We start from the raw sequence: 26697 nt of genomic DNA, 5'->3' as shown, positions 1-26697 counted from the left end.
TTATTCAGTACATTATCAATTTTCAATTTTGCAAAAACTTCATCTGAATTAGAATAATGGTATTCCAGTTTACCTGTTTGATAAAACAGGCTTGCAATCACACTACACGTAACTCCATATGTAATTGGAAGGTGATGATATGTCACCCCCTCAGAAACAGATGCGGGTAACTTTACACACACATAACAGTCACTAGCATCCATTGTCCTAACATACTCAGATAAGAATCTTGAAAATGTATTTTTCGAGAAATCACTGATTGAACTATCTTGATGTAATTCTGGCCTATATACATGCTGCTTGTTAGACTTTGATTCCACATTTTGTTCACCTGAACTCACATTATGTTTTAACTTCACTAGATTATCTCGGAAAGGAATAACAATAGCTAAAATTATCCCTATCAATATTAGTAATCCGTTACAAATTAAACAGGATCGACAGCATTTTCTAAAAATAGAACATTTCGTTTTATGCTCGTTATTAACCATTTTTTTTCCTTGCAAAATTTTCTAACCGGTTTTCTTCGACCTTGTGTCGCCTACAAGCGTTTACTTTTCTAACAAAATTCTCTTTGACCTTGTGTCACCTACAAGCTTTTACTTTTCACTTGCAATGTCCTCCCTTTTTATCACAATTTCAGGTTTTACCTTTACCTTATTTCTTTGGTCAATTACCACTTTCTTTGCAATTCAAATTTTCCTGACTGCTGTTTACCTTTTCAACTGGAGGTAGAACAGTGTATGTCCATTCAGGTGATTTGTACTTCTGATTTGGTCTTCTCACTCTTTTTGGCCTTTGGACAACTTCTATTTTCTTTCCCAATGTCTCTCTTTGACTTGTTATTTCATTAACCTGCTCCTCTTGTTTTCTTTCTTTGTTAACCAGTTTGAATCTCAGTCCATCATTTCCTTTAGGCCAATTATCTCCTTTACAAAATCTTTTTGTCTTAGGCTCCGTGGTGTTATGTTCCACTCTCCAAGCCCTTTTTCTCAGACTCTTTCTCAATAGAGTTTCATCTGCACTGTCGTCAGTCTCACTTTCAGTGTCTTCAACAGTTTCATTTATGATGAACTTTACAACGTCTTTCTCTTTCTCAGAGTCAGTTTTCTCTTTTATCAGTTTGTTCACTCTGTTAGGAACATCTCTATAGCTGGTACTTGGAATCTCATCCTTACCATGAGTTTTTCCTTCTTTTCCAGTTTCAGGATCTTCGTTCCTGCTTCCAGAGTTTTCAGACTGTTCTTCAGAATTTTCTTGCTCACCAGTTTTATTTTCACTTTGCTCAGTGTCCTTACTGGTGTCAGTCTTTACCAATTCTCGATCTTTAGATTGATCTTCAGAATTCGGTACTTCAAGAATTTCTCCTTCTCCTTCAGACGCAGAACTAGTATCTGGTACTTCCAGATATCAACGTTCCTGTTGATCTTCAGTATCTGGACTTCTCTCTGGTTCGCCTTCAGACTCAGAATCATTTGTGCTTTCACCTTCTTCGTTTAGATTTTCAGGTTCAGGCACACAAATTGTATGGCTTGCATGCACCCATCTTTTTACTCCGGCACATTTAACTGCAGTGGTGCTAACCAAAATGACTTGTCTTGGTCTCTGCCAATGAGGTACCAAGCAGTTTCTTCTGCGGTGTACTTTTATGCGTACCCAGTCTCCAGGAACTAGATCATGAGCTGGACTTTTCTCTTTCGTGTTTGATTCAGTTCCCACCTGATGGAACACAGAAGTCACCACATCGGACAGGTTTTTGCAGTAATCCAGTATGATGTCATCATTAATTGTTAACAATTTATCAACTGGCACAAATGCTTATCTCATCACCGTGCCCATTAAGATCTCATGTGGACTCACTCCAGTTTTCCTGTCAGGTATGCTTCTTAAGGTCATCAAAACAAGTGGCAAGGCATCGGGCCACTTTAGTCCTGTTGCTAAGCACATTTTTGCAATCCTGTTATTAATTGTTCCATTTACTTGCTCAACCACTCCTGATGCCTCAGGTCTGTAAGCACAATGCAGTCTCTGATGAATGTCCATTGCTTCACATACCATTTGCATGAGTTCATTTTGAAAATGTGGGCCAAGATCAGTTTCGATCGTCACTGGGAAACCGGATCTAGGGATGATTTCACGTAGAAGTAACTTTGCAACAGTTAGCCCATCATTCCTCCTTGTGGGGAAAGCCTCTACCCATCGGGAGAATAAACAGATGATCACCAAAACATATCTGAGTCTGTTACATGGCGGAAGCTCAATAAAATCTAATTGCATTCGTGTAAATGGACCTCCCTCCTGTCCTATGGTTCCCAAACTCACAATTGTTCTTCTGTTCGGATTGAACTGTTGGCACACAATGCATCTCTGGCACAAACTCTCAGCTATCATCCTGAACTTGGGATTTTACCACGTCTGTCTGAATAAACGAAGCATGGCATCTCTCCCAATATGAGCTTGACCATGGTACATTCAGGCCATATTTGAGATCATGCTATCGTGCATTACTGGTCTTTCATCTTTGTAAACCCAGATTTCATCTTCCTCTCTTTGTCTGCATCCCGCTTTTAACCAACCATTTTTCTCTTCCTCATCAGCTTCTTCCTTCATTTGCCTCACTTCCTGCCAAGTTTCAACTACAGTTGTTAGCATTAAAGGACTTGAAACATGCTCTTTCTCCCTGTCCCGATTAATAGATGCAAGATTTTTAGCACAGTATTTGGCAATTGAGTCTACATACCTGTTACCTCGGGTGATGTAGTCATCCCCCTTTTTGTGAGCTGCACATTTCACAACAGCGATCTTATCAGGCAACTGAATCGCATCTATCAACATTCTCACAAACTCTGCATTCCGTATTGGCGATCCTGCAGAGGTCATGTAACCTCTTTGGGACCACAGTTGTCCGTAATCATGGGAAACTCCAAAACCATACTATCAGTCACTATGGTAACCTTGATCTCTTTTCCCAATTCACATGCTCGAATCAAAGCAATCAATTCCGCTATTTGAGCAGAACAAATTTGTTGTATATTTATACTTACTTCAATATGACTACTTGGTGTCTGTAGTCCTTTCTTAGTGTTCTTATCTTACCAGTCTCCCATACTACCTAAGTGTGTTCTATCTGTGTTGTGAGGATTCCAGCCTTGGCAGTTGATGGTCTGGTCAGCTGTGAGGTTTACTGCTCTGCTGTCTTATCTTGTCTAACTTAATAAATATATCTTAATAACCTGAAGACGTGTCCTGCTGCCTATCTAATCTATTTACAACAGAATTCCTTTCAGACAAGATGCTTCCAATACATCTTCCACTGTACAGACAGCGTATGCTGCACTCAGAACACCCTCATCTGTTCTCAGACACGAACCATCAACAAACATCACATAGTCAGATTCAGGCAATGGCTCCTCTCTGATGTCTGGTCTTGGTTTGGTACAGTATTCAAAAGCATCTAGGCATTTGTGATTAACCTCATTCCTCACTTCAGTTTACATAGTATCAGGCAATAATGTAGAAGGATTCACATTCACACATCTAGAGATTGTCATATTTTCTGCTCCCAGAATAGTTTTTTCGAATTTTGTCATCTTTTTGTTGGTCAGGTACTGTGTTTTCATCCTAGTAAGGAGAATCTCCACAGAATGAATAAACGAAGCATGGCATCTCTCCCAATATGAGCTTGACCATGGTACATTCAGGCCATATTTGAGATCCCCTCACAGGAAATCCCATCACTATTCCTTCACTTTGTTCTAGACTGATGCTTGTAGCTGCTACTGCTTTCAGACAACCTGGCAATGCCTTTGCAACAGGGTCCAAAACCGCTGAGAAATACGAAATAGGCTTTCTCAGTTTTCCATGTCTCTGAATCAGTACTGACAATGCACATCCTTCTCATTTACTGCAGTACAATTCAAACTCTTTTTCATAGTCAGGCATCTCTAAAGCTGGTGCTTCACATAAGCTCGTTTTCAGTTGTTCAAATGCTTCCATTTCAGTTTTAGTCAGAACTATAGGGTCTCTGATATCTGCTCGGGTTAATCTCTGCAATGGCTTGGCAATCAGTGAGAATCCACTAATCCACTGTCTACAGTAACCCACCATTCCCAGAAACATCCTCACTTGTCTTTTGGTTTTCGGTGGCTACATTCCTTGTATCATTTTAATCCTTTCTGCAGTGACATGTCTGATTCCTTTGGCAATCCTATGACCTAAGTATTGCACTTCCTTTTGACAAAATTGTAATTTTGACGGAGACACATTATGTACCACTAGGAGATCATCGATATATTGGTCCAATACAGATTCTCCAGGCATGCTCAAATTTACTAATGATTTCTTTAGCAACTGATTAAAAATCGATGGACTTTCAGTATACCCTTGAGGAATTCGGCACCATGCCAAAATACGATCTCCGAATCTGAGCGCAAAAATTGGCTGGCTTTCTGGGTGCAATGGAACTGTCAAGAATGCATTACACAGATTGATCACAGTGTACCATTCTGCATCATGGGGAATTTGATATAGAATTACTGCTGGATTTGGTACAATTGGACAACATGGGACAACTATTTTATTTACCTTTCTAAGGTCTTGTACAATCCTAAATGTTCCGTTTGGCTTTTTCAATCCCATTATAGGTGAATTACAAGGACTACTCTCTATTTCTCTCAATATTCCTTGCTCAATCATTTTGTTTATCACTGGAGTTATTCCTTCAATTATTTCTGCCGTCATTTTATACTGAGGAATGTTCGGGTAACTCACACCTTCTTTTATAGTGACTTTTACAGGATCTACATCTTTCATTAACCCAATATCTTCTCCTGTGAAATCCCACACTTTTTCTGTCACTACCCTTTTCAATTCATCCGGTATCTTCTCTTGATCAAACACGGGAAACAATTTATTTTGTTCTGCCTCAATCATAAGCATGGTCATTTTGCACATACTATCTTCATCTGGGGTTTGCAATTCTATGCCATCCGGTGAACAGTATATGGCACAGATCATATTACACAAAATGTCTCATCCTAACAGATTTACGGGGCTACTATCACACACCACAAATCGGTGCATGTCTTTAAAATTTCCAATTTCCACTTCAACTGGTTGTGTTAAAGATGTTTTAATCTGTCTATTAGCTACACCTACAACTTGGATGTGGTCTCCTGAGAGAGAAAGATTTTGGACTTCTACTGACCTAACAGTAGAACAGGTAGCACCAGTGTCCACCAGGAAACTTATTTCTACATCATTCACTTTTCCGTTTACAAATGGACCAGACTGATCGACCTCAAGAGTGGTTCCAAGCACACACTCTTCTCCCTCTCTCAGGCACCGTCAGAAACTTTCATCCGACTCACTCCCACCCTCTTCTTGCAACCAATACTGGGCACTCACATTCACTCTAGGTGATCTGTTTACCTGCTCGACTCCGCTGAATCCTGTCTCTGCATTGTATCTCTGTTGATTTACACTGTGTGGAAGTGGCGGTTGTGGCACCTGACTTTGCTGATTAACTATCTGCTGCTGTTGCGGTTGCTGTTGAATTACCTCATGCTGCACCTGTGGATTCAACTATGTATTTTCGGGATTAACTCTTGGTGGATACTTACATGCTTTTCTCCAATGCCCTATTCTGCCGCAATTATGACAAGGGAGGTTTTTCTTAAGTCTTCTATATTCCCTACCAATTTCATTTTGTTAAAATTTCCTTTAAATTTTCCTTGACTCTCTGTATTTTTATTCTCCAATTGTGCTACTTGGTGTTCAGCCACTTTCACTTGCGCCTACATAGCTTTCTCTTTTAACTTCTTTTGTTGGGCATCGATTTCTTCACTACAATATTTGGCTTTTCTTAAAACATCATCTACAGTACTTGATTGCCATCCTATCATACAATTCCTGATCATGTCTCCATCTTCTGGTCTCAACCCATACACAAATCTGTATACAAAGTGACTCATGTCTTTTTCACTCAGTTCTTCATATCCACTGTATTGCCTAAATACCAACAACAATCTTTCATACAATGAATGTACAGATTCTTTCGGTTCCTATGTAGTTCTGTCTATTTTAATACAATCAGTTTCTTTTGGTGGAATTTTATTCTTCAAAAATACTATTACTTGTTCAACCTTGCGCTTTACTTCAGGTGATGGAGCACCTGTCACTTTATCACTAAGATATTCTTCCCTTGACCAATTCACAGATATTTTACATTCCGTCCATAAGTCTGCTGGCACAACTATATCAAATAATCCATCCAAATCAACCCATAATACTTTTGAAACTTTACAAATCTGTCTACCTGTTGCTACCATTCTACTGGTTTCTCTCTCAATCTGGGAAAATCATTTGTAAATGATAATATGTCCTGTCTAGTCCAAGGAACATGCATATATCCTTCTCCTGGAATTTCTCTCATAGGAAAATAATTTATTGTTGTTTCCTTTTCTCTGACTGGGAATGCGAATATAGATTTATCACTAGCCTCTTCTTTCTTCTTTGCCCATTTCAATCTCCACTTATTCACATCTCCCCATTTTCTTAGCAGCACAATTAATTCTTTTATTTGAGTTATTCTTCCAGCCGTATTCATATTTTCAATGTCTTTTTCTGAAAAGTCTACTCTATATGTCTTCTGCAATGTTTTACATTTTGTGAAATCTAAATTTATTTCACTGGCACATCCTTCCAGCTGATCATGTACAGATTTTGTTTTCCAAGTAATACTTTCACACATGAACATCAGTTTGTCACCTTGATAGGCTTTTAATCTGTCTGTTCCAAATGTTCCAATAATTAATTCTTCCATATCGACCTTTAATCTTGCGACATCTAATACTTTGGGTTCATTCTCTTTTCATTTCAAAGTTTTAAGCCAATCAATTAATTATTGTGCCGACGGACCTATCGGTGATTGTGTTAAGTCTATTTTCTCAGTACTCTATTCAGGTGTAGTAGAATCTGATTCTGCTCCGGTTGCATATTAATATTGCAATAGGGTGAACTCTGATTAAAATTCAAGTCAGGCGGATTTACATTACTTGCTCGTCTGATTTCTGACAAGTCTGGATAAATATTTTCTTTTACTTTTTGCAAACTTTGCTGTAAAGGGATTGTTAAACTTGGCTCATTTATTCTTTGGTTCTCAAACACTGGAATTACAGGTCCTATTGTTACTAGAACTGTTACTCAGCAGTACTACTTTGTTCCTCAACTCGTTTTTCTATTCTACTTACACTTCCTCTGTCATCATTCTGTTTGGTAGTACAAGTATGTCTTGTTTCTGTCATGGAGGTATTCGGGTTATATCTCACTTCTACTCTTTCTGGTACATCTCTAAAATTTTTAAATTGCCTTGGGGTTTCATTAATTCTACCTTCTACCGGCAGAGCATTAGGTGTAGTCCATAAAGAACCTGGTTCCTATGGGTGCGGTCTCCTATTTAATATCTTTTCCAGTACAGCATCCTCTGATTCACTATCACCATAACCTGTTTCCGCATTTTTCTTCTTCTCTGTACATTTCCGTCCTTCATATTCATCCACAAGTCTAACTGGATACATGCCATCACACATGTCTGCATTTCTCCATCTGCGCATTCTACTCTCATGTGTCTCTCCCCATAGATTACGAAATCTACCTCTCGGTCTGATATGTCCTTTCAATCTTTCGCATTCTAATTCATGCATCTCATCTTCCCATTCAACTAAAGCCTCAAACTGAGTCGTCTAAGTCTTGGGTCAAGATTCATCATCTTTTCTCTCAAATTTCTCAAAACTGCCACATCAAAAGATCCCCCATCCGGAAAAGCTAACACATCATCATTTCTGGTATACCTTACCCAATTATCTAGCCAAACACACGTATGGTAACCATAATTTGACAACATATAGAAAGCAGGCGTTATTGGCAGAGGAAGTAATTTTCCCTCTCTTGTGACTATCGCCTTGTCCTTCACAAACACATTTTTCAATTTCTTAAACCATGAAGGTTTCTTCCTTTCCTTTTTGTAATAGTAATCAATTTCTCTGTAAATTCCCTGTCTTTCAAAAGATCGCGCACTTCCTTATTGTGTTCCGTAACACCAACCTATCACAGCGAGGTTTACACTAGCGTACCAATTAGAACAATATACGTCTCTTTAGTGCTTAACCAATAGTTTCTCTGCTTTTTGTGATGCACCAATCAGCTCTTACTCTGTCTTAGTCACGAGGACCAATCCCAGCGCGGCACTTTTGACGTCACCAGCGCTCCGGCTTCTGCAGCGCTGACTGACCCCTCCTTTACAAGGTTTATCGAGAAGCAGAATTTACAAGATATACAACTGAATCAGTTAGTAACTTACACAAAACAACTCCATTCATCTGTTTCGCTAAAACAAAGTGATAGATTTTCAATCGTTCAAGCCTTCTGTATAACTACAACAGAATCTTAGACTTGTCGATAAAGTAGCACAACCCTCTACCTTACCCTTCTGTCAATCAATAACGAACCCGTTTCTCTAGGAATAAGACACATACAGAGACCTCAATGCTCCTTAGAGTCTAATCCAGAGTTTCACAAGAACGCATATTGCTATTTCATTTACACACGTTCACACATAAAATCCCTCTTCATTCAGACAATAATTCTGTATTTCCAGTAGGTAGCGCCTACCTCTACCCTACCACAGAATTTCTCTTTCGTTAGTAAAGTAGCACACCTACTTTACCCTTCTTCCAAGCTCGGGTTAAGTCCTACTACTCTCCCAGCGATAAGTTTTAAAACAGAATACGCAATGATCCCTATACTTGAAAGCTAAAATTTCATAGACTGCCCTTTGCTATACATTTATCTTTCCACACCTAAGGTCCCTAAACTTGTGATGAGCAACGACACCACTTGTGATATGCGCAAATACCACTGTAGTATACGACGATTCTACCCTTTGAAACAGACTATGAGTTGTGCGACTCCACTTGCCACACTTCCTCTGCCTTCAGACAGAGTAACCAGCTTCCCACAACCCTCGGAAGCCTTTTCAGGACTACATATAACGTGATACAAACTCAAAAGATGTTAGTCATAATTCTGTACATAAACCCTATATATCACTTTGTACATAATTTAGCTAATTCTATAGCAACCAATGCTCTGCTACTAAGCTAATAACTGATGCAGCGCTACTCCAGAAATAATTCGTAACACCATAACACCTTTCCCTGAAGCACAAAATCATACATATACTCGACAGTGGAGCCCATGACACCGCGAATGACTCACAAAATACTTCCATCCTACTTCATGGATCTGTGAAATTCAAAGGAGAGCTGCTGTATCATAGTGGAGTGTCTAAACTAAAACTGGATATTTATACTATTTACTCCTGCAGTTTAAATGAGCTTACCATGGTTTTCATTTAATAAAATATTTATTTAGACACGCCACCGCTAAGGTTGACGGATCTGCAAGTAAAAAATTAGGCGTCAGAAAACTCAAGACCAGCTTAATTCTCCATTTATCTAATTTTTATTAAGAGCAAATTCAGCATGTCTAAAGAGGTATTCACTTTATTTATTTTCTTTATTCAAAAACGACACTTTAATGGAATAAGAATTTATTTCGGAAAAATAATTTCATTTGTTTCAGAAATTCAGAAATAGACATTTATTTTAATTTAGAAATGCAAGTATTAGCAAAAGATAGGATAGTTCCCAAATTCATTTTCTCCTACTTCCCTGACTAATAACCTCACCTAAGGTTCAGATCTCATTCAGAAGAAAATGAAAATTATTCAAAGTCTTACATCCCAGGAAAATCAGCATTCTGACAGCATCTCTCGAGGAAATCGAAAAGAAGTTTTTTCTTTAGAAAAATCAGCACTTTTTGTACCTTTTTCGCTCGCTCTATCTATCTAAAAAAGTAACTTTCAACTTAAACTCAAGTTCTGATTGGACAATTTGGGGTGGATGAGCATCATCTCGTCATTATAATATTATTTTTTCCTTCCGTCCGCTAGTTTCTAATGGGTCCATTGTTTTAGAAAAAGTCCGGCCTAGTCCTGTTCTCCATTTGTAACTTCACAAGATTTTCTCACGTTCTGAACCATTGTGCTCATCATCTTGGCAGCCATCTATACTTCCAGGCCACATGTCCTTGAACTGCGTTCACTCCAGGCACAAGCAGCTTGCATTTGAACTCGGACTTGGGCTCGCGCATGCTCAGTTCATATTCTATTCGCAGTTCAACAAGTCAGCCATCTTTTCACTAGGCCTCACAGGCCAGAATGGGAACTATCATAGAAACAAATACAAATGAACGTTACTTTAAGAATTTTAGCATTTCTGTTTACCTCCCCCTGTCTAAGGGTTTTCCCTATTAGTAGTTACCTAGAAAAATAGCAACATTTAAGCATAATATACTCACTTTTCCTCATGTTTTGCCACAAAATACGTAAACAAAAGCACATTTATGCCGCATTCCATTATCTCGAAGCTGCTTATTAATTTAAGACATGACAGAATCACAAAATTAGTTAATTATGATTGCAACATAAGTATAATTAGTTTCCCACGTATGTCTGTGTAGGTACAAATTTTATTCTAAGTTGGTTAGTTTCACACGTCATTCAAATAGTTCAAATTATGATTATGGAAGTGTGATTTTACAAGGTGTACACAAAATTTTGTTTCTCCACCTTGCTCCATCATTACGGGTCTGGAGAGTTTGGGGAGACATGCTAATACAAACCCATCAAAGAGTAAGATTAAAGAGTAATTGTTATTCCCAAACTACACTTCTAAAACTAATACAGCCCATCTGGTGTAACAAGAGGCTCAAAAGTACTACAGCCTAGCCTTGGAGTAAGAGGAGCACCACACATGGCTGTTCATAGGTACTTTAATAAACTCCCATAGAAAACAAAGCAGAGACCTGGACATAAAATAACACTCCACAGAAACTCATGTTAAATCCATTATATTATTTCAATGTGTGTTAACATTATATATCATATAATTATTACAAAAATATTTGGAAATGGAATTCAAATATTTAAATTTAATAATTATTTAATACATATTTAGTTTGATGAGTTAATGTATTACTTCTAGGTTAATACAAAATGTGTTACATTAATTTACATTTATATTATGAATGAATTTTTTTTAATGATTTTTAGACAATAATACATTTTTAATTATGTGCCGTATACTTTCCCATAGGTAGAACTCCACCATTGAGGCAGAGATCTTTACCTATATGTGCAAAGTTACTATTAGTAACTTCATGAGCTAAAGCACGTTGTAGGAAGCTAAAACCACCTGATCTGAGTAGGTGCAGACTTGTAAGGTGTAAATTTATTCTCAGAAATTGAGAAAATGAAAAAAAACTCTAGTTACACATAGATGTAGTAGTAAATATACACAAGAGTAAATACACACATATATATTTACCTTTTTGAATTGTGCCTTATCTGTTCTCCCCTACAAAGAGCATGTTGCATACAATTCTTCATGACAATAAACGGTCCTGTTATCTTACAAGTACCTTTCAGCATCACCAATCCTACTCCTTCCTGAGTAGCGTACATTGGTTCCCCACGGAGGGAAGTGTAACATTTTTTAAATTGGCTATTGGCTCGTGGATATCACTTCTGGTTTATTTAAGGATTGAACTCTTTCCCATGGCCTCCACATTACTTTTTAAAGCCCACCGCTTCCAGTTGTTTCTGGATTAAGAACGTTCTCTTGCTGTTCAGTCCTAACCGAGAATTCCTTTTAATCTTTAACTTCTGTTTCTTGTGATTCTTTCTGCCAGTCATTTGTTGGGTCTCTTGTAAAGCTGTTTGGTACTTCCATTAATACTGGAGCGCTATATAAAACTGTTAAATGCATACATGCGGTACTTGGGTTTAAACAAGAGCACGTGGCTTTGAACACCGAGGCCAGGGTTGGAATAGAACAAATGTAAGTAAGGGTGGAGTACATTGTATAACCCCATATTTAGTGATGTGCGCTTTCTATTCACAGACCAATGAGATCAAGACCTCCAAATACAACGTGTTCACCTTCCTCTTCCTCAACCTGTTTGAGCAGTTCCAGAGAGTGGCGAACATCTATTTTGTGTTCCTGCTGATTTTGCAGGTAAGGATGCTTTTTTTTCACCTACCTGAGAAACTAGGATCTGTACCTGTGTGCGGTGCGGAATCTGCATCGCTACCTGTGTGCGTTGTCAAAAACCGCACTGTACTTCACACTCATGTGGTGCAAACTCCTGCTAACCCAGTCATAGGAACTGGAGGTTTAATAAAGCCTGCTGTGCTGGGGAGAACCTCTTGTGCTGCAGGATATTTATTTTTAGGTCATGCTGACTATGTGCTGTCTAGTGTGAGACATATCGGGGGGCTTAGAGCCTGCCGATTGCTTACCATTGGCTCTCATATTCCTACTTCTTATTTGTGTCCCCACTTGCAACCTTGTGTTAATCCTTCCCATGGAGCATTGCCTCTTTGCTATAGGTGGATTTGTCTGGTGTCTGTGCTTAATGTCACGATATAACTTTTTTCTTTTTGTGCAAACACTCACGGAGAGTGCATGCGTTTTTGAGCCCTTCCCCTTGTGTACTTCTCTCCTTGGCTACCTGTAACTGTCTTGTTCCCTCCCCATCCCTTTTGCGCTCACCGGTGTGCGTTTCCGTGTTATATCTGCCCCTCGCCCTCCCCAGTGTTGCTTTGGTGTCCCCCTGCCCTCTCCTTTTTTTGCTTCATTGTCACACCACCCTCGCTCTGGAGCTTCCGTGAATCCCTCAGTCCGCGTGTTGCATCTGCCCCCCCCCCCTGCTTCTGTGCCCCATATGCCCCATGGCTCCTCTCCCTGCCTACTTTCAAACACATTTAAAAAAAAAAGGCTTTTGGACATGTAGTAGTTGTATTGGTATTTAGATGAGCTCGTGGGAGGTCGTGAGGTCGTGTGAGCTAGTGATTATTACTGGCTCGTGTTGAGCCATGTTGAGCTCATGTGTTATTGTATATCTTTAAATACATGTGTGTGTTCTGGGCTCGTGGGTCTCTCAGTGACTGCAGTTGCTGAGTAGACTTCGGGCTGAGAGCACACGATATTTGTGGGTGAACTTCTTGAAGAATAAACCTCTACTTCTTCAAACAAGGAACTGTGGACAGTCTTATTTATTACAGATTGGCGACGATTGGGATCATCGTTCACCCACCAACCCACACTGGATTTATTTTTCTCCGTTTTGAGCAGTAAAAAGTTTGTTAACAAGCCGACATATCTCTCCTTTCCTACGTCTGTTTCTTCGATGTCTTAAGTGTCGGATTACGGTAGGATTGATATTTTGATGTCGCTGCTTGTTTAATTTGACTCGAAAATTACTTTTTACTTGAGAGTTTAAACCGAGCGTTCTGATGGTTTGATTGCTCTACTCTCCTTCGTGTGTGGCTGTCCTTTTTCGTTATTTTAAGAGTTTTCCGATTAAAAAAAAACTCTTGGACAAAGTTTTGACTTTGTTATTTTACAAAGATTATTCAACGTTCCCTTACCAGCAAGCTCGCTCCAGTCGATCCTGGCTGTGGATTCTGTGACGTCGTCGCTAAGAATTCTGGGAGCGTCTGGTGAATGCTGGGACAAAAATGTCTGACGCTGAGACGCTCCATCTTCTTCGAGTCTCAGTGTTCCTTCGTTAAAAAAAAAAACTGCATTTCCTGGATTACAGCGCTGCTTCATCTCGGATCATTTCTGGAGACTGAAACTATTGCGCTGAAGCCGTTTTCATTACCGGAGTCTACAATTTCTTCAGCACAGTAATTTCCTCAACAGAGACTGTTATTTATTTATCTGTGGTACAGTTTTTAATGATTTATTTTCTTGATCTCCAGTTATTTTGCATACTCTGAAGGTAACTTTCAAGTCATTTACTTGACGATTTGGAATTGTATCTGTTTCAAACTTTCAGTTATCTCTGGTTATTATTTTTTTTTTGGTTGTGTAAAAAGAGTTTACCATGTCTTCTATTAAGGAGAATACACAACCACCACCATTTCTAGATAAACCTAGTAAGCCAAACCTGTTATGGCCAGAATGGTTAGGTTTATTTCAGAATCATTTAGTAGCCATTGATGCCGTGGATTATTCTCCACCTCGCAAATGTGCATTATTATTTGGCAGTTTAGGTTTAGCAGCACAAGGTATTTTAAATAGTCTTACACCTATTCCTCCTCCTGTAGGTCAATCTGGTGACAGTCAGTGGAATGTGTATCTTGAAGCTTTAGCTAGACTTAAAAAACAATTTGATGAGTCTCCAAATATTATGCTTGAAAGACATAGTTTTTACAAAAGGAAACAAAAAGATGATGAGAAAATAGAGGAATATGTGGCTGCTTTAAGGGTTTTTAGCTATTTCTTGCGACTTTGGTCCACTCTTAGATAATTACATTAGGGACCAATTAGTGTTTAACTGTGCTTCTTCTAAAATTAAAGAAAGAATTCTTAGCTGTAAAAACCCTTCTTTATCTGAGGTGATTGACCTGGCTTTAAGCATAGAAAGATCTGTGTTGTCCACTAAAGCAATGTCTTCGGATTCCAATCCCAAGGTCAATTTAGTGTCAGAGGAGATTGAAGAAAATGGTTTGTATGCTGTGGTTAACAAAGATAAATCCAAAAGTTTTCAAAACAAAGGTCACATTTTTTGTTTTAGACGTGGATCAAAGTTCCATATAGGTCATTTTAAAGGCTGTCCAGCTTTGGGGAAACATTGCTCTGTTTGTAAAAGAGTGGGTCATTTTCAAAAAGTATGTAGATTTCAAAAGAAAAGTGTGAAAATTAACAACGTGGATTGGAGCGATTGTTCTGAATCTATGGACAATCTACTTTTATCCTTGGACTTGGATGAAGAGGAAATCAAAGGTCCTTTATGTGCAGCAGTTATTCATGGTGTGGAACTACAGGTGATGGCAGATTCCGGATCACCCATCACGATTCTTCGAGATTCTACTTTCTTTGAAAAGTGGGGAAAAGATGTCAAACTTTCTGAATCTGATGTGAACCCTAAAGCCTTTGGGGGAAAGGATATTGATATGTTGGGGTTCTTTGTGGGTTCTGAGGAAGTTTTGGAAAGATCCATATGTACAAAGTTATATGTGGCGATAAAGGGTAAAAACATTGTTGGGAGGAAGGATCTTGCCAGAATGGGACTATATTTAATTCCAGGGGATAAAAATCCAATTAGAGTTAGAAATGTTCCTATTTGCAATGTTGAGGAAATGATGTTAGATCGGGGAGATCTAGTTAAAGAATTTAAAGACGTTTTTAGCAATAAGGTGGGACTAGTGAAAGGAGTGGAACATAAAATCAGACTTCTTCCAAATGCTTCACCCATAGTTTACAAAGTTCGTAAGGTTCCTCTAAGTGTAAGATCTGAATTGAAGAAAATGTTAGATGATGTATGTGAACAAAAGATTATTCAGCCTACAGAATCATCTCAATGGGTCGCCCCGATTGTCGTCGCACGGAAAAAGAATAACAAGATTAGGTTGTGTGCGGACCTCAGGGGCTTAAACAAGAACATCAAGGTGGATTGTCATCCTCTGCCTAAGATTCAGGAATTATTGGCAAATTTGGGGGGTGCAAAATAGTTCTCTTTGATAGACCTAAAATCTGCATACCATCAGGTTCCGTTGAGCAAAGCATCTCAAGAATTGACCACTTTTGTCACTCCGTTTGGGGCGTTCAAATTTTTGGGACTCCCCTTCGGTTTGGCTTCAGCGGCCAGTGTGTTCCAGAGGCTGATGGATACTATTTTTAAAGATTGGAAGGGGGTCCAAGCTTATCTGGACGATATTCTAATTTTTGCTGATAGTCTTGATGAGCACAATGTGTTATTAAGAAAAGTTCTTTCTTTGTTGAGGGAGCGTGGAATGACAATCAGGGAAGATAAGTGTAAATTTGGGGTCCAGGAAATTGAGTATCTTGGGCACACTGTTTCCCAGGTTGGTATTAAACCAAAATTTTCCGTAATCAAAGCATTGAAAGATGCGAAAGCTCCTGTGGACAAAGATTCTCTGCGCTCTTTTTTGGGGCTGGCGGAATATTACACCAGGTTTGTGAGTAACTATGCACAAGTGGTGGAACCTTTCAGGGTGTTGTTAAAAAAGGGTCAAAGATTTGTATGGTTTAGTGATTTAGAAGGAGTTTTTGAAAAGGTGAAAGAGTTGATTATAGCTGCTCACCCTTTACATGCATTTCATGATGATTGTGTCTCTACGATTGCGGTGGATGCAAGTATGAGTGGTTTAGGTGCGGTGTTAAGTCAGGAGGTACATGGGGTTGAGAAGACAGTGGCCTTTGCTTCAAGGTCCTTGAAGGAATATGAGAAACGTTATAGCACTATAGAGCGGGAGGCCTTGGCTTGTGTGTGGGCAGCGCAGAAATTTTAAATGTATGTTTGGGGCAGAAGGTTTATTATGTTGTCAGATCATAAACCTCTCTCTTTCATTTTTAGTAAAGTGTCTGGGAGTAATAATTTGGCTCCTAGGTTGTGGTAAATAAATTTACCGTATACTGAATTTCTATGCGGTATAAGTTCAATAAAATAGCTCAATCAAAAATGAGAGGCAGAGTCCGTGGAGGCTGAGTTTATAAGGGTTTTATTCCATGTAATGGAATGGTTCGAACCATGGTATCATGTTCCATCACCACGAGGGTTCAGGAAGGGATAGACAATGCTTTATTAACAGTGCACATTATATATAGTAAATGCATACAATGGTGATGGATACAGAAGGTGTAACAGCTGGAAGAACTGAGATAAGAACACATGTGCGTAACAGAAGGCGTGCACGAGGGCGTACACGGAGGTGTGTGCTAGAGACGTCACATGAAAGTGTCACAAGTGGGTGGAGTCATAAAGGAATCCTGCAGTGTCAGCAGAAATATATGGCTGGATGCGCGCGCAGGCAACATGACGTGTGATTGACGTGGAACTGGAGGGTGAAGGGGACTTGACATTTAGCACCAAAAGGGGAGACAGAAGTCTGGAGTGTCAGAACAACCTAAACCCAATCATATCTGATATCTTGTGTTTGAGGAAATGTTTTATCTAGAAGGAAAGTCTTTCGGGTAAAGGCTATTCTATACTGACTGCTAGTGCGTGCATATGTGTCTACGTGTAATGCGAGGGGCATGGGCCTACCATGGTAACTGGAGCAATGAATTACTTGCACAGAGACAGAAAAGGCCGGGCCCTTTGCTCTGCAGCTGGGGAGATGTTTACCTAAATCACTAGACAGGAATGTATTTTCGAGGAGCGGAGCAGATAACTTGAAGGCTGAATTGTCTTGGCAGGCAAGCAGGCCGAGCCGGGCACCGCTCGCCACGCAGGGAGTAAGGCAAGGGTCACGGATGCAGATCCAGGCTGTAGCTTTCTGAGGCAGAAGGCAGGAAGGGCTCGATGGCAGAAATCAGGGCCTAGCTCGCCAGAGCCAGGAAAACGTGAAAGTGCACCATGTAAAAACGGTGGCACGGCATACTTAGGAACTGAATTATCGATCCATTCATGGTGGATCTGAAAGAGGACTTGTTAACGTTGGACGCAAATGTATTTGCGTCTTCATAGCTGGTTGTGGAGGGAAATTACATGTACTTGAAGCACGTACATGGAGCCGTTGGGGTCTACGTTAGGGGACACAATTGACCATAAAAATTCCAATTACCTCATTCCCTCCTTGTCCCCTACGGACCCTTCATGATATATCAATCTTCATTAGTCCATCTATTTGTTCATATAACATCATTTGCTCTTCCTTTTTCAGGCGGGATTTAGAACGTGTACTTGGATGAGGAATACATGATGTGGCGCACAGGCCGCAAATCGCTGGCCCACACTGTAAACATAGGCAACAACTGAATACTATGAGAAGGGCTATTCCGAGGAAGGATAGGACTTTCAATCCCCAGGCTGATAACACGCTCCAGAGCCAACCGGACCAAGTCCAGGTGCCTGGGTTCTGGTGTATCTGACTTGCAATCTTGTGGAGACTGGTAATGGCTCTATATACTGATGGCGCATTTTCTGGAATGAAAACACAGCAACTCGATCCGATGACTCTACAAGCTCCGCCCCTATCGGCCAGGATGACGTCAAGAACAAGACGATTTTGGAGAACAACAAGTCTCATGGCAGACTGTTCCTCTGTTAAGTTGCCTAGGGCGGAAGTAGTTTCATTCACTACTGCTTCAAGGGTTCTTGTTAGTTTACGTATCAGTTTACTATTCGAGACAGTGCCTAAATAGGGAAAGAAACCTTTATTAAAGTCTGTATATTGCTCCCATGCCGTTTCAGTATAGTCGACAATCGGGAGATCTCTCTTGGGTCTATTGTGTACTAGATGGGAGTCCCTATGATAATCAGGTGGGGCTAGGAAAACAGGTGGCAGAAGGAAAGCAATGTAACAAGTACCATCCCAATCTAGAGGTAAGCGAACATAAGCTGTATGACCACAAATGAAATAGGAATGACGGGAAGCTTTGAATGTAGACTTGCCTTTATCACTGAATTCAATCACAGTAGTACACTTACTATGACCTAGGTGTACTGAACCATTCTTTCTGACACATAATTCACCTTTAACTGGTAACACTGACATAGCAGGTAAGTCTGGTTTTGTATCGGACTGGACATTCAGAATCATGAGGTTAAGTGTAAAATTACCTAATCCATACACTTCGTTTTCTAGATCGGTCCCTGTCCTTTGTGGAAGACCCTCCTTGTCAGGGAAACATACTTTATGCATAACTGTGTTCAGATTTCCCCATACCCAATTGCCCTGATAAACTATGGAATCAGAATTTAAAGAGTTCATTAAACTAAACCATGCACCACAGGAACCATTGTGTGAACGGGTACGGGAAGAGGGGCAGAACTCCCTTGTATTTCTGATAGGGAGGGAGTCGGCCACATATCCAACAATTTGTAGCGTTGCTGGTCTGATGAGAATGATGTAACATACTGATGAAAGTGTTGTTGCGCAGCGCAAGTCGGTAAGATAACTCGTGAGGGGGCAATTCACTGACAGTATGCTCGACAGTGTCTTTTGAGGAAGAATGTGCACGTACGGAGATAGGAAAGTACATGTGTAATAATATGCTTGCAGCAATAATCGTAAGACTCAGAAAAAACATAATCAATAACGTAATAATGCAATGGCTACGGAGAGATTTACAATATTTCTCTTTCTTGATCTGTTTCTGTCTATCTCTCTCTCTATTGGGGTCTAACTGATACATGTCAGGAACCTGTCTAACCGCTTCACCTAGGGGAGGACTTAAACAATTAAACTGTCTGACTTGCTAGACCTCAATTTCATACGAAATTCTTGAGAAGGAGTTTTCTCTACCAGGGGGAGTTTAGTATCAGTCTCTGGAATGGGGCAGGGCTGGGAGTCTGTTTTTGGCGGCAGTCCATGGTATTTCTTAATATGACTCGAGTGGAGCCAGCCTTTGCGGCCCTCCACCTTCACTGCTGTCCTTGTGGTTAATAAAACAAGCTTCGGCTCCTGCCAGCGGGGCTCCAGCGGATTCCTCCGATCAAAATTCCGAATAAAGACCAGATCTCCAGGGACGATCTCGTGTGGCTTCACCTCGGTGTTGTCGGGAAAGGCTGCAGCTACCTGTGAACGACATGATTGTAGTGCAGACATCAAGGAAGCAAGGTAATCTGTCAGCATATTACAGTCAACATCTGTGATCTTACGAGGCAGAGGCGTCCCCCACATATTCGGTGGCCTACCAAAGACCACCTCGTACGGGGATAGCCCTGTTCTTGAATGAGCTACCATTCTCATGTAAAAAAGTGCAACTGGTAATGCTACAATCCAATCAACGCCTTTCTCTTTACATACTTTTGCAAGACGTGTTTTCAGAGTCTGATTGTTTCTCTCTACGAGACCTGCTGCCTCGGGATGTCGGACACAATGGAACTTCCACTGATATCCTAGCAGGAGTGATACCTGCTTCATAAGCTCGGACGAGAATGGCTGACCATTGTCTGAGTACACGATACGGGGCAAACCATACCTGGGGAAAAATTCACGTACCAGCTGCTTGGCAGTGGTCGGAGCAGTGTAATCTGGGACTGGATATGCTTCTGTCCATCAGGAGAGTGCACATACGACTACGAGGACATATTTGAATCCTCGACAACGTTCCATCTGGATATAATCCATCTGGAGGACTTCAAAAGGGTGTTCGGGAGGATGAAATCCACCTTGCTCTACGGGAATGCCTTTTCCTGGGTTGAACTGACAACAGATCATGCAAGTACGCACTTTCTGTTTTGCTGCTGCTCGTAAATGCTTATTGAACCAAAGGTTTTGAATACTGTCTAACATGGCTTTTTCTCCTAAATGTGCTGGACTATGTGCTGTGTTAATGATAACTTGAACCATAGAGTCGGGGAGAAACCATGTGGCTTTTCCCTTCGTCATCCATCCCTGTTCTGTCTGTATCCCTCCTAGTTCAGTCCAATTCTTTATTTCATCTCGTGTAACATGTGTCTATGTCAATTACATCTAGGGCGGGATCCCTAACTGTCATGCAATGTGTCGGTATCGGGACTACTGTCTTTGTCATATCAATTGTGTGAGTATGAGTCAGAGCTGTATGCTTGGCTGTTCGATCTGCCAGGTCATTAACCTGGGAAATGGTATCTGTGACTTTCGTATGTGCTTTGCACTTCATGATGGATATCGCTGTAGGCAAATGTATTGCGTCTAACAGAGCTTGAATGAGGGGACCGTGCTGGATCTTGGCTCCGTGAGAGGTTAAAAAACCTCTTTCTCGCCAGAGTACACCGAAATCGTGTACGACTCCGAATGCATATCGTGAATCCGTGTATATATTAACTCTCTTGTTCTTTGCTTGTATACAGGCTTGTGTCAGAGCAATGAGCTCTGCCGCTTGGGCTGACAGTGTGTCAATGCGATGTGTTTCTATGACTTCAGTTTCTGTCGTGACTGCGTAGGCGGCCACTAACTCTCCTGTACTCGTTCTCATACATGAACCATCCACATAAAGTGTCAGGTCTGGATCTGGTAATACGGTGTCTGTTAAATCTTGTCTCGGTTTAGTCGTAATGGTAATAACTTCGACACAATCATGTGCCAAAGGGTCTGTTTCACTTAATGGTAAAAGTGTAGCAGGATTCAATGTATTGCAACGTCTGATTTCTATGTGTGGCTGAAACAATGTCAATTCATAACCTGTCAGTCGTGCTATAGTCAAGTGCTGAGTCTGTGTTCTGTTCAAAAGGACTTCCACGGAATGTGGAACTTGTACTGTCAATTGATGTCCTAATACTATGGAATCACTTTGTCTGATCGCTAGAGCTGTTGCTGCAACTGATTTCAAGCACGCAGGCAGAGCCTGGGCTACTGGGTCCAATGTACTAGAAAAATAAGCACACGGTTTGTGTGAACCTGCTTGATCCTGAGTGAGTACTGACAATGCAGTACCTTCGCGTTCTGTGACAAAAAGTGTAAAAGGCTTGTTGTAACATGGTGTTGCTAACACTGGTGCTTGGCATAAGGCTTTCTTTAATTCGTCAAAGGCTTGTGTATGTTCCTGAGTCCAAGGGAGGACAGTCGATGCCGCTGCCTCCTGGGTTGTCAACTGTATAAGTGGCTTGGCTAGAAATGCGTACTGAGGGATCCATTGTCTACAGTAAGAAGTGAGGCCTATAAAGGCCCGTACCTCCTTTTGTGTCTTGGGTTGTGACATGTTTACAATTAACTGGATACGGTCAGGTGTCAGCTGTCTCCCCCTCTTGGACAGCAAGTGCCCAAGGTACACCACTTGCTGAACACAGAATTGTAGCTTCGAAGGAGACACTTTGTGTCCCTTGTCCGCCAGGAAATGCAAAACTGTCAGTGACGCCTGTTCACACTCGGGTTCACTACGGGCGGTGATCAATAGATCATCGACGTACTGGAGTAGGGCAGTGTTGTCAGGCATGTGGATACTGTCAAGTTGTCTTTTCAATGCTTGGCTATAGATGCTGGGGCTTTCTGTGAATCCTTGAGGTGCGCGTGCAAATTTGAAGCTTCGGCCATTTAAACAGAATCCGAAGAGATATTGGCTCTCCGGGTCAATAGGAACACTAAAGAAGGCGTTCTTGAGATCTATTACAGTGAAGAACGTCGCTTCGGAATCAATAGCAGTCAATAAGGACGAAATGTCTGGGACCACGGGATATTGTGGTACAATGCATTTATTCAATTCTCGTAAATCAATAACTAATCGATAAACTGGAGGTGCATTTGGATCTGTACGTTTAAGAATTGGAATGATAGGGGAATTACATAGATTGGAGTCGGTTTCTACAACCACTCCTTGTGTAATGAGCTCGTCAATGATTTTCAGTAAAGCCACTACAGCATCTGGTGGTAACTTGTATTGTCGAATGCGTGGTAGTACTACTCCTGGTTTGATTGTGACACGATATGGAGTAATGTGCATACAACCTACATCAGTGGGGCCTTGTGCCCATAAATGTGCAGGAACATTCTGTAATCTGGGATCAATATCTCTCAACACGTAGTGACCCTTAAAGTCACGCAAAAACAATTTTACTCCTTCCGGAGAACAACAAATTACAGCTCCTAGAGCTTTCAGAGTCTTAATTCCAAGTAAGTTTTCTGGACATGATTTCGTGAGCAGTAAATCTGTAGTGCGGGACAATGGACCAACTGCAAGGGGGACAGGTTTTGATACTTCATTAACAATAGGCTTTCCTGAAAATCCAAGGGAAACATTCTGTGAGCCTGAGAGGGGTGCCCCTGGAACCTCGTCGTGACTGATTGTTGTCCTGCTTGCCCCTGTGTCAATCAAAAACTTTCTATCTTTCCCTAATACCTGACTATGTACATAAGGACCATCTTGATCTACAGGAACCTCAATAAGAGGCAAGCCAACCTCCCTCTCTAGGCTGTTTCATGTGTATCGTTGATAATCGGGATAGTCGGTCTGTGCATACTGGTACATCTGTTGTGTTGTATGTTGTGTTGCGGCAATGGGCTGTGGCTGTGATACCGCTACGGTCTGTTGTGCAGCCTGAATAGGCATAGGCTGTATATTCTGTGGAACATGTTGTTGGACCTGGTCCTGTCTAGGAGGACGCGGTCTCTCTTTAGTTTTACCTGTGGCTATGTTGTGTTTTAAAACTGTACAATCTGTTTACAATAGTTGCATGTCCCTTTAACAGGAGCTGTTGAATTATTTGACTGTGGTTGTGTCGTGCCCTTTTTATGACCGTCTGTTGGAACTGACTGAGCAACTAGCATTTTCATTTTTGTGTCTTTCATACGTCTCTGTTCGTGATCATGTTCTTCCCTGATTCTGTTCTGGTGGTACTGTAACATCTGTAACATTTGTGAAGGCGAATTAGCTTGCCATGTGCTCTCGACTTTCAATACACGATTCTTAACCTGGGGCAGTGAATTCTCGACTAATTTGGATACAAAAAGGTGTGGGTATGACTCGCTGCTTGCTTTCAGGCCACTATTAATAATAAAACATTTCTCAAATCGGGAATAAAAATCACTAGTGTCTTCATCGGGTTTCTGTTTGCAGGCTGAGATTGCATCCCAGTCCTCCTTTTTAGTTGCTAACAAACGTGGCAAAACCTGTACTAACAATCCTGGTAATGCTTTAGTTTTATCCCCAAGACCCAAACCTGGGGTTCGAGTCGTTTCTTCATTTTCTAATGCAGCCCAATCTATCTTTTGGTATCCCACCTCCCATTCTTTTTCTTTGAGTTTCTCATAAATACCGGCAGGCAATAATACTTTCAATATTTTCATAATGTCGGGATAGGTATAATCTCCCATGAGTAACATGTCTTTTATTTCGCGATGAAAACCTGCAGGGTCTTTATCATGACTGGGCACTATTTTCTTCATTTCCAATAATTCCATTTTAGTGATGGGCGTGTATACATACACACGTGTAAGTGTATCATCAGCATTCCTGACTGGATGTACTTCTCGTAAAGGATTCTGTTTGTCAAAGTCAAAGTGGAATGGTTTCCTGACTGGGGGTGGAACAGAAACAATATGTGGAGCCAAGAAGGTTCTATATTTGTGGCGTTCTAGAATCGTTTCAATTAGTTCAGTACCTAGACCTCTCCATCTTCTCAGGAGTAAGTCCTGCAGTAAGTTATATAACGGACCTGGGTCAGATGCTCTATTTTCATACTGTATAATGAGGTGTTGTGTCATGTATATACCAGCTAATCGCTGTTCTTCTGGAATAAGACTTAAAAATGTTTGCACTACCGAATCATCTTTATATATGCTGTCATCTCCGGCCCACTGTACTGCGGACCGAGCTAGTTCCTGATCACGTAGGGTATTGAGTTCTTGATAACCCACCCTTTCTTTTAGTACTTTGTCTGTCATTTGGAACACATGTTCAAGGGTACATCGCTCTGGTATCGGACAGAGGTAACGTTTCTTGTTTTCAAACATTTCTTGTTTGCTAATGGGTCTGTCGAAGGGCCTATCAAAAGAATGCGGTCTAGGGAGTTTCTCTCTGCCTACATATCCTATCATCTGTTTGTCTGACTGTTGCGAGGTTTCTGCTAGATCCTCTGTATCATCCTCCTCTTGCGAGGAAGTTGGATCGTCTAATTCAAGTTGTTCTTCAGGTGCTCGCTGGGCATGTATTTCTATTATTTCTTTATGGATCTTTCTAACCATAGTATGTACACTGTTCTCCTTCTCATGTTTACCATCCGCAATATTCTGGCTCCATCTAATCAGTCTATTCATCTCACTTTGTGGAAAACCTGCCTGATCTTGTTCTCTTATTAAACAATTAACCATAAATCGCATTATTAAACCTTTGTTCTCAACTTTCTGACGTGACATGGCTTCAGCAACACACTCCGGTCCTTCTCCTGTTCTAATAAAATAATACAATTTGTCTAGATGTTCTGGCATGTCTGGTAGTAACATCAAATAATCTGTAACACGTCTCAAACGTAGGGACGCTAACAACATGGGTCCTGTTGTACCAGGCACTGGGTCATATCTGCAATCTGTAAGTTCTCTTCTAAGCTGTTCGGCCGGTGCACCTTTAGGTGTCCGAGCCTTTGCTAACTCTCTCATTGTCACTCGGTGTAACGGTGGGGGTGTTTGATAACCTCCTGTAGCACCTCCTGAAGCGGAGGCTTGAGCATAACCTGGCTGTAGGGTCGGTACCTGCTGTAACTGGGTTGAAACCTGGACCGTGCCAGTCCCAAAAGGATTAGATGGATGCAGTTGTTGAGTACCAGGGGGAACAACGGGAGCGGGTGCAGGAAGCAGACCTGGGGGGCGGATGATCAGGGGGCGGGTTACCGTCAGCAGGTGGTACACGGGCAGGTACATTAGCATAGCATATGCGGGAGCTACATCATCCAAGTAGGACGAAATAAAAATGTCTGCTGCGGTCTTGTGACGTAATTTAGTCGGGACCAATGGAGGGGGCAGTTTTTTCGGTGTTTCCGGGGTCGCCTTGGGCAGGCCCTCGGCCAGGACTGGATACAATCCTGTCAAAATGGCATTACTCTGTCTGTCGTGTTGTTCCATTCTAACTCGTTCTCCTTCTTCTAGTAGCTCTTTTTCTTTGGCTTTTTCAGAATCCTCTCTACTTTTCTCTGCTTTTCTAAGTGCTTTCTCTGTCCGTCTGTGTGCTTCTTTACGCCATAATTCAATGGCATCTTTCTGCGACTGTCTGGCTTTCTTTTTCCACAACGCTTCTTCTACTCTCATGATGCACTCGGCATCCCATGTCCCTGTAGCGGGCCATTTCTGATTCTCTGCTAAGTCCTTAGTGTAATCCACCCACAAGTCGAGATATAATACGGCATCTAAGCCGTGCTTGTGGTACATAAAATAACCGGGAGTGTCCCTGGGTGGGATGGGAACAGCTTCCTCAAGTATCCCTTTTCTAGTTCCTATCTGACGTAATTTCGAAAATAGAGGCATCCTGTAACTCGATACTTGATACTTGATACTTACTCGAACTTGGACACAACTAATACAATAAACACCGGAATGAAGATCAAACAATCACTCATACCACGACATTAAAACACATTTAAACATTTCGAAAACGAACAACAATAACTAGATAATCAGGTACTAGATATACTGCTAAACAGTACAGATACACTGCTAAAACAGTGCAGACCGGGTCTGTGTACCCAAACCCGTCTTGACCGGATACAAATTAATGCACCCGTCTAGATGCGTCCCCAGCAACGGTACTCACCGGGAAGCACGGAACGGAAGGCCTCAGAAACTCGACTGGACCGGACTGGACTCGACTCGACACGTGACGTAGGTACTTCGGAACTGGTGGGCCTCTAGACACCTCGGACCTTGCTCTCTCGGCTGGGCTCTGGTCGGGATCCTCCGCACTCCTCACCGCCTCGTCTGGATGTCGATCGCAGTCTCTGTCACCTCCGTAGGCCTGAGGGAGATACAGGAAATCCTGCGGGTACGCGTAATTGTCCGTCACGGCTGTGGCAGGGGGCAAGGCCTGCAACGCATCGCCGGCGTGTAAGGTGGGGGAGGGGTCCCTATTCGGGCGCCAAATTATGTGGTAAATAAATTTACCGTATACTGAATTTCTATGCGGTATAAGTTCA

General features: G+C 41.2%; 1 protein-coding gene and 1 pseudogene across 3 annotated transcripts in view; one reads left to right on the top strand and one right to left on the bottom strand.

The window, feature by feature from the left end:
• Nucleotides 1–26697, top strand: part of LOC147726133 (phospholipid-transporting ATPase ID-like) — a 795656-nt gene that overhangs the window by 539485 nt on the left and 229474 nt on the right. For all 3 annotated transcript variants that reach the window (XM_086960237.1, XM_086960240.1, XM_086960239.1), the window contains exon 4: nucleotides 12024–12137. In XM_086960237.1, the coding sequence (XP_086816363.1) occupies nucleotides 12024–12137 (114 nt within the window). The remainder of the gene's footprint in view (nucleotides 1–12023; nucleotides 12138–26697) is intronic.
• LOC147726134 (uncharacterized) lies at nucleotides 897–10212 on the bottom strand (annotated as a pseudogene).

This window comes from Lissotriton vulgaris, chromosome 3_1 (genome assembly GCF_964263255.1).
Source record: "Lissotriton vulgaris chromosome 3_1, aLisVul1.2, whole genome shotgun sequence".
NCBI lineage: Eukaryota > Metazoa > Chordata > Amphibia > Caudata > Salamandridae > Lissotriton > Lissotriton vulgaris.
The sequence above is the reverse complement of the archived record's forward strand: the minus strand, read 5'-3'. Positions and strand labels throughout refer to the sequence as shown.